General features: G+C 41.8%; 1 protein-coding gene across 3 annotated transcripts in view; it reads right to left on the bottom strand.

The window, feature by feature from the left end:
- Positions 1-3,409: 3,409 nt before the first annotated feature.
- LOC5564135 (hemicentin-1) overlaps positions 3,410-15,282 on the bottom strand; it is a 409,831-nt gene continuing 397,958 nt past the window's right edge. For 2 of the 3 annotated variants that reach the window (XM_021855438.1, XM_021855439.1), the window contains one exon: positions 3,410-3,700. In XM_021855438.1, the coding sequence (XP_021711130.1) occupies positions 3,575-3,700 (126 nt within the window). In that variant the 3' untranslated portion in view covers positions 3,410-3,574. Of the gene's footprint in view, positions 3,701-3,987; positions 4,274-15,282 lie in introns of those variants that run through there. The other variant, XM_021855440.1, reaches the window with a different exon arrangement.

Below are 15,282 nucleotides of genomic sequence, written 5' to 3'. Positions count from 1 at the left end.
TTATGTGATTTATTGCACAATGTTTCAAAATGGAAGAATTATGGACAAAAAAGTTATGATTTTTTAAAAAATTACAGATTTTGAAAAAAAAAATCGAAATAGAGGAAAACAACAATTTTTATGTGATAATTTGAAAGTACAGAAAAATTGCAATCGAAAAGTACCTAAGTTAATTTTTTCTAGGTTGCATCAATTTCGAGATATACTCATATTTATATAAAATTTTCAAATAAAAAAAATAGGCCCTTTTCAAGCATATTTCATGTTTCTCCATTCCAGAAAAAAAATATTTTGATTGAGCGAATCGTAGCTAAATCGTTTATCGTATGATCAAAACATTTATGCTTAAGTATTGAAAAAAGAGTGCACGGTAAAACATATAAACGATATTTTCAAATGAAAATTTGAAGCTAATGGTTCTTAAAAACCGCAACATTGATGTTTTTAATTTTTGAATATATTTTGCGATTGTTGTAGGTATTGTTAAAACTATTTGGAAAAAATATGCACGGTAAAAATAATGACAGATTTTTTTTAATAAAAAAATTAAAATCGATTTTCTATGAAAATGCATCTGTGATTTTTATTATTTTTGGACATGTTTTAGGGGACAACTTATGTGATTTATTGCACAATGTTTCATAATGGAATATTTATGGACAAAAAAGTTATAATTTTATAAAATATTACAAATTTTGAAAAAAAATCGAAATAAAGGAAAAGGGCCATGCGTATGGCTTCCAGAGCCAGTCTTGCCAAAGAACGTGAACATCCGATAAAAAATGCTAAGAAACTATATGATTGGGCTCAAAATCGGAAAGAAGAGCAGCTTACACAAATCTTCTTTTGTTATTCAACTACTGAGGAATATGATATCATTGCACAAGAACTTAACCAACTATTTTCAAGTGCAAAAACAGTTCAAGGCACTCAGAAATATCACTCGTTTATCCCTATCTCTGAAACACAAATTGAAGTTAGACAATTTTCGAGCTGTGACGATAACAAGAAAGTAGTTGATGTAATTAAGAAATTAAATTGTAGTATATATTTAAAAAAAAAACAAAAAAAAAAAACAAACTCCTTCTCCATGGTTGTACGATCTTGCCGCGATGAGAGGGCTTTACCCATTAGCCGGGCTTAGCCCTGGAGACCAAAGGTACACCGTTGTGATAGAATCACATTTTTAATGCCACGTTTAGATTTACCGTGTATATCTCGGAAGTGGTGCATCTCAGCTAAATTTTACTTGAGTATTTTTAGATAGAAATTTTTCATATTTAAAAATATATAGTTATTTTTCTGTACTCAAAAAAAAAACGCACCAAATCGTTTTACATAAATTCGTTTTATTTATTTTTTTTAAATAATTTATTTTTTATCCCAAAATTTTTCGTTTTGAGGCATTGTGCAAGAAATTAAAAACAATATGCTGCAAAACATATCCAAAAATTAAAAACCATCAATTTTGCGGTTTTCAAGAACAATGAACTTAAAATTTTCATTTAAAAATTTTGTTTATATATTTTTACCGTGCATACTCTTTTAAATACTTTAGTATATAGGTTTTGATCAAACAATAAACAATTCAGCTGCGATTCACTCAATCAAAATAAAATATTTCTGGAATGGAGAAACACGAAATATGTTTGAAAAGGGCCTATTTTACTTTTTTTATTTGAAAATTTTATATAAATATGAGTATATCTCGAAATTGATGCAACCTAGAAAAAATTTACCTAAGTACTTTTCGATTGCAATTTTTCTGTACTTTCAAATAATTACATAAAAAATTATTGTTTTTCTCTATTTCGATTTTTTTTCAAAATCTGTAATTATTTAAAAAATCATAACTTTTTTGTCCATAATTATTCCATTTTGAAACATTGTGCAATAAATCACATAAGTTGTCCCCTAAAACATATACAAAAATAAAAAAAAAATCAAAACTGCGTTTTTGGAGAAAATCGATTTTAAAACTTTTTTTTTATAATACAAAATAATCTGTAACTTTATTTACCGTGCATATTTTTCTCCATATAGTCCTAAGCAATACCTACAACTTTGTAAAAGATCCACAATCGATCGGACAAACTGTTTTCGAGTTAGGGCTCATTCATTTATTTCAAAACGCTGAAAATGACCATTTTTGACACCCACCCACTCCTTCATGACTCTTTTTGTATGAATATTCTACAAATTTTGTATGAGCCGTAACATCGCGAGGACACCCACCCACCCCCTCCAGCGTTATGAAATTTGTGAATAAGCCCTTACAGTTTTTTAAAGATTTGCCATGCATTTTCCGATACGCCCTTCTCAAAAATAAGGCGAGGTTCAAAATGGCGGTCTGAAGGTGCAAAATGGCATTTTTGGTCATAAAGAATCTGTATGCAAATTTTCAGGCGATTCAAAAAATACAAAAATTAAATTAAAAAAAAAATCGTCATGTTCGGTGGAATTGCTCTCTTTCCACATTAATATCCCATGTTTTAAGGGCAGTTTCAATATGGTGCAATTTAAAATATTTTTTTTTTCTAAGGGCAAGTTTTAGTGTATTTCTGAAAATTCAATTTCTGGTTATAGAAAAGGCGTTTTGATGCTGCAATATGATTCTTTATCCAAAAACAATTCAAAATTCTAATATCAATGATCTTCCTATAAGTTACCGCTTCAAGATATTTGGGATTGAATTATATTAATATCATAAAACTTAAGAAAATACGCCCGTTTCTTGCATTATTCCAGATACTCCATCAACAATGTTACGTTAATCTCTTCCCACATTATTGGGTATTTTGTTCACCACTGGACTGCGCAGTCAGTTTTCATAATTGCGACAATGTAAATAAAAGTGAGATCCTGCATCATTGTCTGGTTTTAAAACTGGTACAATCTTGGCATTTTTCCATTCGTCAGGAAAATATGCCAACTGAAACATATGTTAAATATATCAACTAAAAGTGATAAGCTTCTTTTTGGAAGTTTCTTGATGAGGATGTAGAAAATTCTGTTATCGCCAAGAGCTTTCATATTTTGATTTTTTTCGATGATAACATTAACACTCATTCAAAATTATTTTTTTCCATAAAGCAAACGAGTTAGTAGAATGATATTTTTCAGTAAAAAATACTGTTTCTAGAATTCCATACTGATTGTACACCTTTTAAATTTTTTTGAAAATTAGAGATTTGAAGCAACATAAAAGTATGTGTTTGAAACACTGTATATATTTGCTGCAAGAAATGCAAAGTTTTCTGCAGTCAAAATTTCAGATCAATCAGGATGCTAGAGGCCAATATTCGAGCCTTCGAACCCTACCATTTCGTACAAAAAAGCCTATTCGTATTTTTCCAACGCTGTATCTCAAGTAGTAGGATTTTTTCGGAAATAAGGGAAATACACATTATTCATATTCATCACCCTTAGAAAGTATTAGCTTTATTAAATATAGTACGTCACTTCGCGGATTATTGATAGCATAGTTTGGCGAATTTCTTTCAAATATTCTAAGAACTTACAAAAGCAAAGCAGCTGGGCAGCCTTCCATTCCCCCCAAATGTGAACCCAATTTCTAGTTCTGAGTCCGTCCCTTGAACTTCACCATGTTGTAGATGGAGGCCGCCTTGTAGTTGATGGGCCCATAGTTGCTCTCGTCCAGGTCGGCGTACACCAAATCGTCTGCGATGTCATGCAGGGGCTGTTTGTTCGGAGAAATGAGAAATTTGAAAAATCGCTCAAATTTCCCTCCATCGATTCACGTGAGACACATACACAATAGCTATCAGCATTAGGCTTTTCTTTTTTTGGAGCCAATCCTTGATAAAACTGTTACTTACAATTCCAGAATAGTGACGTGCTCAAGGTGGGAAGCAACTTTCTAGCGAATATGAATGTGTGTAGATTTTTAATAAATTTTAGCCACAAACAGTCGTGTTTAGTCGAATACCATAACATAGAAATTAACAGCATAAAGAACAGATTGGCTTTTGTGCAAAATAAAAATTGTAAATTTTATTTACTCCAACAACTTTGACAACAGAAACGGTACAGCAAATCCCCTTGTTTTCCCCTTTTGAAACTAAGCTGGGATCTTAATTCATGAAAAGCACTTGAGATAAAACACGGACTTTTGATACATTCTCTCCTCGCGAGGGAAATGACTAGCTTACTTTAAAGTTATGCGTAACTAAATTTAGAAATTTACAAATAAATATTATTCCAACTGCTAGTATATGTATGTGTTACTTTTGGCTGTGATTGCTTCCTTTTCCTAGAAAATGAAAAAAAGAATTTTGATTTTAGGGGTCTGTTGGTATCGAGATGGTTTTTGCGGGATTCTATCGGTTTCTATTATATTTACACAGCGCGGGAAATGGTTGCAATTTTTATTCTGCGCAAAGGAGGAGTTATTGCTAGAGGTGATGTTAGTTCGGTTTGGTTAGGGTCAGCATTTGCCAAACAGTCATTCTTTATTCGATATCAGCTGTATCTCTGATTTAGATGATTTTTTCAAATTTATTTTCATTCAATATGTCCATTTATTTTCATTACGAAAATTATAATAGCATTTGATGAATAAAAATATGAGATTTCTTGACGATGCGTTCGATGCTCTTCTCAAAGTTGCTGTACTACATATACTCTTAGGCCTGAGTGAAAGCAAAAATACGGAAATGCTCACCGCTCAGCAAATAATTAATGGATACAAAAATAAAAACAATTGTCAGTATATACGTACACATATGATGCTTCTTAAAATGTCCAGAAGAACTCCGTTGGCTCACTTGGTCAGGTCGGATAAAAAAGGGGAATTTTTTGGGATATATTTGTCATCTTTATTTATATAGATGACAATGACGCATTTAGGACCCTAATAGAGATATATGGTTGTAGATAGGTTTTACAAAGCATAATCCTTGTAACTTGGTTCAGAGGCATTTTCAAAGTAGACTGCACAGCTAAAAATATATTGTAAATTTAAGTTTATTTTCATGCACATATTTGGAGCATCAAAATAAACGTAAATTTCAACGACCAATCCATTATTTTTCAATTGAATTGACTTTAAATTTACACGATCATGTAATATTCAACCATTTTTAGTTGAAAATTAAATGTTTAATAATTTAAATTTACATGATACTTTCAAAACACATGAATTTGATTTAGGGGTCTATTTTATAAGTCGAGTCGATCAAAATAACTCGACTGGAGTCACTGCACAGTGGGACGGATTGGGGTTTTAGGAGGAAAGATGGAACTCACGCCTTCAATTGCGATTTTACGTAAAAATGATATTCTACAAAATTGTTTCTATTATAAAAACAATTTTTTTGGTCGAAACGAAAATTAGGGTGGCCCTAATGACCCAGATAGCCGTAGCGGTAAACGCGCAGCTATTCAGCAAGACCAAGCTGAGGGTCGTGGGTTCGAATCCCACCGGTCGAGGATCTTTTCGGGTTGGAAATTTTCTCGACTTCCCAGGGCATAGAGTATCTTCGTACCTGCCACACGATAATACGCATGCAAAAATGGTCATTGGCATAGTAAGCTTTCAGTTAATAACCGTGGAAGTGCTCATAAGAACACTAAGCTGAGAAGCAGGCTCTGTCCCAGTGGGGACGTAACGCCAGAAAAGAAAGAAGAAGGGTGGCCCTTTGTAAAAAAAGATACTCATCAAAACTTTTTTATTTTAAGGAATATTGATATAGTTTGTTCAACAAAGTTGAAGATCGGAAAATTTCAAGCTGATTTGACAAAAAAAGTTTTTTCCTAGCTCAAAAATTGACCGTTTTAGAGCAATTTTCACTATTGATGTAGGGTGGCCCATCAAAAATTGGTTTTTGTGTTTAATTTTTATTATTTTAAGTTTCTCAGTAAAACTGACTTCCCATCATTTTTAAAACTAATTGAAACGGAAACATAAAAGATATAGCTAATGGAAATAAAGATACAAAAGTCTTTTCGTAATGAAAATTTAATTTAATTCCTTGGACATAAGGTATCATCGATACTAATACATACGATATACGAATGCAAAATGACAAATATGGAGAAGAAAGCTATCAGTTGATATCAGTGGAAGTGCTCTTAACAACAATAACCTGAGAAGTATGATCTGTTCCAGATGTGACGCGATGCAAAAAAAAAAAGAATATTGATACAATTTTTTTCTGATGAAAGGTTAAAGACTTTTTAATAACAAAAAAAAAAACATTTTTTATATGTTTGTATAGTTGGGAAAACGAAAAGAATCGTATTCACATAACGATAGCGTTTGTCAGCTTAAAAATGTGAATAAAAAACGTATTATTCTTCGGCGGATCTGTTTGCTAATGAAATGAGTGGTTCATGTTTTAATAACCGTGAATAACAGATTTTTAAATGAATTCCCAAATTTACTATTGAGTTCAATTTTTAGGCATGGCTTTCTCTAAATTATAGCCCTAATTAACCAAAATATCTAAACATGATCAAATAATGTATACAGTTATTATCCTTAATCTAGGCTTGAAAGTCAGCGTCATAATCAGAAATCGTACTCTAGAAAAATACTGTTTCAGATACGATATATCTCCTACGGTGGACAAATTACTTGTAAACGGATTTGCGGCAATTAAGCATTCGTTACTTTCAATCTGAATGTTTCCCAAAAGCCTGGCAAATCCCAAAACAGAAGTATTCGGAAGTTTGGAAGAAGCCATGCCAGGAAATTCAATTTAGAAGATATTTTCAAATGACTTTTCTCCTTATTTATATTGCTGAACTCCTTTGACTCTATTCGGAAGTACGTATATAACTATATGAAACAAGTTAGTTTCATATTCAGATTTAAAGCCAAAAGATAATTATTGTCATGCAAAAAAATATTTTTTTATTTGCCCTAACTACATTTACATGTGAAAAACTTCTGTTTTTCATGAAAAATGTTTATAACTATTTAACGACAAAATTGTACAGGCCTCAAAATATGCGTCACAGTCGGCTTCAAAGACGGCAAAACAATTTTGATGAGAAATCTAAAATAAAAAAAATAAAACACAAAAACCTATTGATGGGCCACCCTACATCAATAGCGAAAAATGCCCTAAAACGGTCAATTTTTGAGCTAGGAAAAAACTTTTTTGTCAAATCAGCTTAAAATTTTCCGATCTTCAACTTTGTAGAACAAACAATATCAATATTCCTTAAAATAAAAAAGTTTTGATGGTTATCTTTTTTTACAAAGGACCACCCTAATTTTCGTTCCGACCAAAAATATTGTTTTTATAATAGAAACAACTTAGTAGAACATCATTTTTACGTAAAATCGCAATTGAAGGCGTGAGTTCCATCTTTCCTCCTAAAACCCCAATCCGTCCCACTGTGCACTGTCGACCGAAAAATTCGCTCGACTCAGCTCTGTCACTCGAGTTTTTCGACAGTTGTCACTCTATGTGACTGAATTACTATGGGAGTCGACGGGTGACATCTGGAATATGCATGCTTGCTTTGATCGACAATGAATACAGATGAGTCACATGAATCTGTTCGATTTACAAAATAGGCCCCTTAGTTTAACAGTAGACTTCAGTTCACATCACTGTTCGGATCAAGTTGACGGCACAAACAATTTCTGTGAATCAGCCCGTTTTATTTCAGGCAGATCAAACTGCAATTTCAAATAATAAATTTTCATTTTAGTATTTACACAAATTTACGACATAACATTTAGGATAAATAAGCCCACTTACAATTTTAGTTTGCCTTCACAAATCAGGCTTCCTTTCTCCTTTTCCGAACAATGTCCTTCGCACAAATTCCTACCAAATTATAATTATGTATCATATTTTTGTTCCACCCTAATCACTACAACTTACAGTTTCCGATGCTACTATTCGCGATAACCGGCTGTCGTTTGTGTTCAACGTTCTGCGTCCTTTGTCTGTTATAAATTAAACATTCTAGTTTGTCTTCTGTATAGTAACAATTGTCCTTTACCTGTCCGTCTTGTGGTCCCTTGAATCGTTTACCGTCTAATTTATCCGTATCGTCTAGCGTCCGTATCCGTATGGTGGATGCTAAAGTGGTACAGATTTTGTTTTGCTCGTTCTTTTTCTAATAAATTAAAACTTACTGTCTTCAGCGACTCCACGGTTGTGACCTATTCGATAAAAAGAACTTCTCTACACTTTTCTCCAAAAATCAACTTTTGATGTTACAAGCTATTTTCACTTTCCCGCTCAACTATACTTTTACCTTTTCTAATTTCTAACTCTTCTTTGTTTTTATTTACATTTACACCTGATGACAGCTCCACGACATCTGTCAACTCTCCTTCTCTTCCTTTCTCACCTGTCGCTGTCAACGGGCGCTCACTTCCCACGTCTCATCGACGCGGCAGTGCTGCCAGAACATTCCCCGGCCCGTAACTCTGTCCCGGAAGCCACATCCGGCTCAGGGTTACCATCCTCTATCTCCATTCTGGCCAGCTTCACTGTCGCTCGCTTGTATCGCCCGGTACTGGTGCGTACCCACGCTTGACGGACCCTTCCGTCGCCAGACTTGATGGCTTCCTCCACTACTCCACGGACCCAGCACTTCCGGTTGGCACCCTCGACTACGTACACCAGATCTCCTGCACGTAGCGGTCTGGCTTCACCGAACCATTTCGTCCTCTGGTTCAACAACGGCACGTACTCCTTTATCCACCGTTCCCACATCACGCTAGCCAATTGTTGCGAACGCTGGAACGCGTCCCGCAAGGCCACCGCTGGATGGGGAGGTGGTAGCGCCACGCATGGCTGGTTCGGTGAAACACCCCTCAGAAAATGGTTCGGAGTGAGTGCTTCTGCTTCGTCGGACTGCTGCGACACGTACGTTAACGGACGGGAGTTGATGATGTCCTCCGCTTCAACGATGGCCGTCTGCAGAATCTCGTCGGTCAACCGTCTTCCGTCGTCAAGTGCCCGAAGCGCCTCCTTAACCGAGCGGACCAACCGCTCCCAGACGCCTCCCATGTGCGGTGCGGCCGGAGGGTTGAACGTCCACTTCGTTCTCGCGTTCGTTAATAGGTCTGCGCAGTCATCTCTGATGCCCTGCTCAGCCTCCACTACTTCCTTGCTGGCTCCTCGCAGATTCGTCCCGTTGTCCGAGAAGAACTCGATCGGCCATCCCCGACGGCCGATGAACCGGTGTATCGCCATCAGACACGACTGCGTTGTCAGCCCGTGCGCCACCTCCAAATGTACCGCGCGTGTCACCATGCAGGTAAAAAGCGCGATCCACCTCTTTTCCGTCCTACGTCCTACTGTCACGTCGTACGGTCCCAGGTAATCTACGCCAACGTAGCTGAATGCACGTAGATTTGGCGTTACTCGCTGCACTGGAAGCGGGGCCATCCTCGGAGCTTCAGGACGACAACGATGCACCTTGCACCACATGCAGGATGCCGACACCTTCCTTACCACCGCGTCTACATGGGGAATGTAGTACAGCTGTCGCAGCTCGTTCTTCACCGCATGGCGGTATCCGTGGCCGCTCCTCTCGTGGTAATGCTGAACTATCAGCCTCGTGATCCGGTGATCGTCCGGAAGAATCACCGAAAACCGCAAGTCGAACGGTAGAAACTTCGCACGCTCCACTCGCCCTTCCATTCGAATCAGGCCATGCTCGTCAACTAGCGGCGTCAGCTTGTACAGCGGACTGGACTTCTCGATCGCCATCCACTGGCTTGCCGGTCGAATTTTGTTCCTCGAAAACACCTTCAGTTCGTCGACGAAACTCTCCGACTGCGCAATCCTAAGCAAGCAGCGCTCCGCCTTCTCATACTCGTCTTGCTTCAGTGGCACGCGAACTGAAGCTCCCGCGTTTGGTATCAGCACCTTCAGCTGACTTCTCGTTGCCCGCAGCGTCTCAATCGGCAGCCTCTCCCTTTTCCGCCTGCAATTCGAAACGAATCGGATCACACACGCCATCGTTCGAACCAGGACCGTCCACTTCGAAAATCTGGTCGCGTCCACTAGTACCGCTGGAACCTTCACATCATGCAGCAGTAGGTGAACCCGCAACTCCTCCATTGTGTTCGCTGGTGGCAAACTCTTCTTCGGCCATTCCTCCTCACTCTCGTACAGGAACTGCTGTCCTCGTACCCACGCGCTGTTCGGGTCTATTTCCGGGTTCTTACCCCACTTCGTCAGCTGGTCTGCCACGTTCAATTTCGTCGGCACCCATCGCCAGTCAGCCAGCCTTGTTAGGCTCAGGATCTCTCCGATACGAAAACCGACGAACTGCTTGTAGCGGCGCTGATCGGACCGAATCCACGACAACACCACCTCTGCGTCGATCCAAAAGACCACCTTCGTAATGTGGAAATTGTGGTTTTCGTACACCGTCTGTGACATCCGTGCGCCGAGCACGGCTGCTAGAAGTTCCAGGCGCGGAATCAACAACTGCTTCAACGGTGCCACCTTCGCTCGGCTCATCACGAGCGCACACATCACCTCACCGCGTACTACGGCTCGAAAGTATGCCACGCATCCATACGCCGTCTCGCTCGCATCCGCAAATATATGCAACTGCACATCCTGGACCTCTTCCGATCGCGCACTGCCGAAATAGCTGCGTGGCAGCTTGAAAGCTCGAACGTCTGCCAGAATGTCCGTCCACCATTTCCACTTGCCGAACGATGCTTCATCCACAACTTCGTCCCATTGACACCCTGTCCGCCAGAGGTCCTGAATCAGCATCTTTCCTAGTATGGTGACTGGCGCTAGGTACCCCACCGGATCAAACTGCGCCATCACGATGCTAAGCACGATTCGCTTCGTCGGACGTTTATCACCGCTGAGGACTTCAGCGTACTCCGACTTCGATGCGCTGGCGAAGCAGAAAACGTCTTCAACCGTATCCCATACGATTCCCAGCACACGCTCGTACTCGGTACTCTTGTCCAAGCTGAAATGCACCGACGACTCGCTACTCCGCTCTCCAAGGTTCTCCAGGAACACGCCTGAATTGGACACCCAGTTCCTGATATGGAAACCTCCGCGGGAGTGGACATATTTCACCTCGTTCGCTCGCTGAACCGCTTCTTCCACTGTGTCCACGCTGTCATAGTAGTCGTCGACATAATGCCGCTTGACGATCGCTACCGTAGCCTCCGGGTACTGATCCGAAAACTGCTCGGCGTTTAAGTTCTTCACGAACTGTGCTGAACTCGGCGAGCACGTGGAGCCGAAAGTCGCTACGTCCATAACGTACACCTGCGGAGCATCGTCGCTGTTGCCTCGGAAAATGAATCGCTGCGCCTGCTTATCCTCCGTTCTGATGCGGATTTGGTGGTACATCTCCTGTATGTCCCCACCAAAGGCGACCGGACGCTCTCGGAAATTGCAAATTACCCGCGGGAGGGGGCCTAGCATATCCGGACCCTTGAGCAACTCCGAATTCAGGGAGACTCCATTCACCGACGCTGCAGCATCCCAGACCAGGTGTACCTTGCCCGGTTTCCGTGGATTAACCACAACATTCAGCGGCAGATACCAAACAGCAGCTTGTGGCGTCTCCGTTAACTCGGCGTCGGTTGCTTTGTGTGCGTACCCCTTCGTCTGGTACTCCTCAATTTGCCGACACACGTTCACCTTCAGCGCTGGACTGCGTTCCAGTTTACGGTCGAGGGCTTTCATCCGTCGAACGGCCATTGGGTAGCTGTCGGGAAATCTTCTCTCATCCTTGCGCCACAGCAATCCCGTTTCGAAACGATCGCCTATCCGCGTTGTCGTCGTCTGAAGGATTTCTCGAGCCCGCTTCTCTTCCGCCGGTTCTGGAACGGCGAACGACGAACACGCTGTTTCGTCCAACACGTACTGGTGCCGCATCAGGTCATGGAGCTCCTGGTTGCTCACCGGTGCGACGGAGTGCAGATTCAAGTACGTCTGCACCGTGGGCTTTCGCTTCTCGGAACCGTAGATCGTCCAGCCCATCTTCGAGCGTACAGCGATTGGTTCGTTCGGTTTCCCTACACGTGACTCCAACGGAGCGAACAAATGAAGGTTGTCCAAACCGATGAGAATCGTTGGTACCCCGTACGGAAAGTCCTTTGTCGGCACCCCTGCTAGATGCTTGTACCGCTGCACCACTTCTGCGTACCGAACATTCTGCTTCGGAAGCTGCAGCTCAGACACCGTTCGTGTGTTGAACAGCGGAAACTTCTCCCTCGAACACTTCGCTGACATCATCATCTCGACACTCCGAGACTCGTTCTCAAACCGGTTGATGTTGCCGGTCCACGTGACGATCAACGGCTCGAGTGTACCTTCTGCCTTCAGCCGCTTTGCAACCACGTCGTCCACCAAAGTCGCCGACGATCCTTCGTCCAGGAATGCGACGGTATCGTACTGTCGTTTGCCGACGTAGAGCGTTACCGGCATCATCCGGAAAATCACCGTGCAGTCCGATTTCGCTTTCTGCAGCTGCACTGATTCTTCTACCCGGTGCAGAAGAGGATGATGAGCTCCCTGACAATTTCGCATCACACACCGAATTTTGGATGGACAGCGATTTCCATTGTGCTTGTTGAGGCAGACTCCACAGAGTTTCTGCCTGTCGACTTCTCGTAGCCGCTCTGCGATGTTCATTCGCCTGAACTCCTCGCAGTTCCGAATCAGATGATCCGTTCGCCTGCAAATCCAGCAAGGTCGGCTGGCCACTTCGCTACGATTGACTTCACTTCGCTTCGGCTCAGACTCGTGCACATGCACGAACTCCTTCTTCCGATTATTCTCCTTCCCAGGCCGCACCCGGTCGTTCATCGACAGTGTGGTGAATTCCGCCACCTCGGAGACGTCGGACACAATGTCAGTCGCAAAGTTCGTGAACATCCTCAGCGGACTGTCCACTCTGCCCCGCTTGTACCGGACCCAGTCCAGCTTGTAGCTTGGCGGCAGCTTGTCTACTAACTCCTGCACCAGCATCGGGTTACTGAGGTGGTCGGTCAGTCGTGCAGCTTCTAAATGGTCGCACAGTTGCTTCACCGTGATACCAAAATTTATAAACGTCTCCAGCCGATCAGCTCTCGGCGCTGGAGCGCTCCTCACCTTCGTCAGCAGCGTCTTCAACAGCTTCTCGGGCTTCCCGAACAGGCTTCGAAGGTCCCGAATAACATCCGGAACTGAATCTGGCAGAACTAATCGGCTCCTGACTGCCTCGAGCGCGTCTCCTTGCAGACAGTCCTGCAGCCGCTTCAAATTCTCCAAGTTCGTGAATCCACACGCCGCTGTAGTGTGTTCGAAGCTGCTGATGAATAGCGGCCAAACTTCCGCTTCTCCACGAAACTTCGGAAGGTGCTGCGACACCGCTTTTCGAGCGGCCAGCTGCTCTCTCGTAATTCGGCCAACGACTCGCTCCGACCTATCGCCAACTTCGCTAAATCTCGAGATTCGACCAACGCTTCGCCCCGGCCCGTTGCCGGCTTTGTTGCTATGACGGCTACTTTTCACTCGATCCTCCGACGAATCGCTGCTTTCTTCTTCGTCGCTTGATTCCGAATCGGTCTCGACCACTTCCCGCACCTTCTTCATCAGTTTCGGCTTCTCGACTTTCTTTGACTCCGCTCGCAGCGGATCGCCTTTGGCATACGCTCCCCGAAAATCAACGGCCGACGGCAATTTGCTAATCTCCGTCTGCTCATCCAGCCACTCGTGCACTTTCTGCTTCGGATTGTCTGCCGAAGCTCCACCAATAGCGCCTTCTTGGTCCTTCAACGCGTTGACCCTATTAACGCTGCTAGCAAACTGCTTCCGGATCGCATCCCGCTTCCTCACAAAATCCCTCTCCGCAGCCAGCTGAGCATCTAGCATCTCTTGCTCGTGCTGCAACTGTTGCTCCTCCATCTCGCGTTGAACCTGGAGTTCCAGCTCACGCATCTCCCGTTCTTGCTTCAGCTGCTCTTCCTTCCACGCCTTCTGCCGAGCGAGTAACTTCTTCCGCGCCGCCATCTGCTTCGCGAAGGCCTTCTCCTTGGCTAGTTGTTCCTCTTCCAACTGCTTCTCAACTGGATCAACGTCGGAACCAACTCCCTGATCGGACCCTCCATCGCTTTTCTTGCCGGACTTCTTACTCCTCTTCTTGTCGGTCGCATCAGGAACTCTCAGCTGCTGAACACTACTAGGGACACACTGTGGGCAAAGCCAATGACTATTGACAATCCCTTGGTCAACACCAGCGCACGAAAAATGGGCCCAGTGTTTACACTTCCCACATTGGACCCAGTCAACGTCCTCAGACATTGACTCCGACATCGAGCAGAACAAACATAGCTCGTTCTTGGAAGGTGAGGAAGCCATCTCGAAGAATCCGATTTAAAATTTTTGATTTTGTTCGGATCAAGTTGACGGCACAAACAATTTCTGTGAATCAGCCCGTTTTATTTCAGGCAGATCAAACTGCAATTTCAAATAATAAATTTTCATTTTAGTATTTACACAAATTTACGACATAACATTTAGGATAAATAAGCCCACTTACAATTTTAGTTTGCCTTCACAAATCAGGCTTCCTTTCTCCTTTTCCGAACAATGTCCTTCGCACAAATTCCTACCAAATTATAATTATGTATCATATTTTTGTTCCACCCTAATCACTACAACTTACAGTTTCCGATGCTACTATTCGCGATAACCGGCTGTCGTTTGTGTTCAACGTTCTGCGTCCTTTGTCTGTTATAAATTAAACATTCTAGTTTGTCTTCTGTATAGTAACAATTGTCCTTTACCTGTCCGTCTTGTGGTCCCTTGAATCGTTTACCGTCTAATTTATCCGTATCGTCTAGCGTCCGTATCCGTATGGTGGATGCTAAAGTGGTACAGATTTTGTTTTGCTCGTTCTTTTTCTAATAAATTAAAACTTACTGTCTTCAGCGACTCCACGGTTGTGACCTATTCGATAAAAAGAACTTCTCTACACTTTTCTCCAAAAATCAACTTTTGATGTTACAAGCTATTTTCACTTTCCCGCTCAACTATACTTTTACCTTTTCTAATTTCTAACTCTTCTTTGTTTTTATTTACATTTACACCTGATGACAGCTCCACGACATCTGTCAACTCTCCTTCTCTTCCTTTCTCACCTGTCGCTGTCAACGGGCGCTCACTTCCCACGTCTCATCGACGCGGCAGTGCTGCCAGAACATCACATTGAAAATAAAATATTTTTTTCTGTGTGCGCCATGTTTTTTTGCCTTTTTTATTTGAGCGGAAGTGGGATGAGTAGTGTACGATAAGTAATGACTAACTTATTATA

Source organism: Aedes aegypti, chromosome 3 (assembly GCF_002204515.2).
Source record: "Aedes aegypti strain LVP_AGWG chromosome 3, AaegL5.0 Primary Assembly, whole genome shotgun sequence".
Lineage (NCBI taxonomy): Eukaryota > Metazoa > Arthropoda > Insecta > Diptera > Culicidae > Aedes > Aedes aegypti.
Note: the sequence above shows the minus strand (reverse complement) of the source record. Positions and strands in the feature narration are given on the sequence as shown.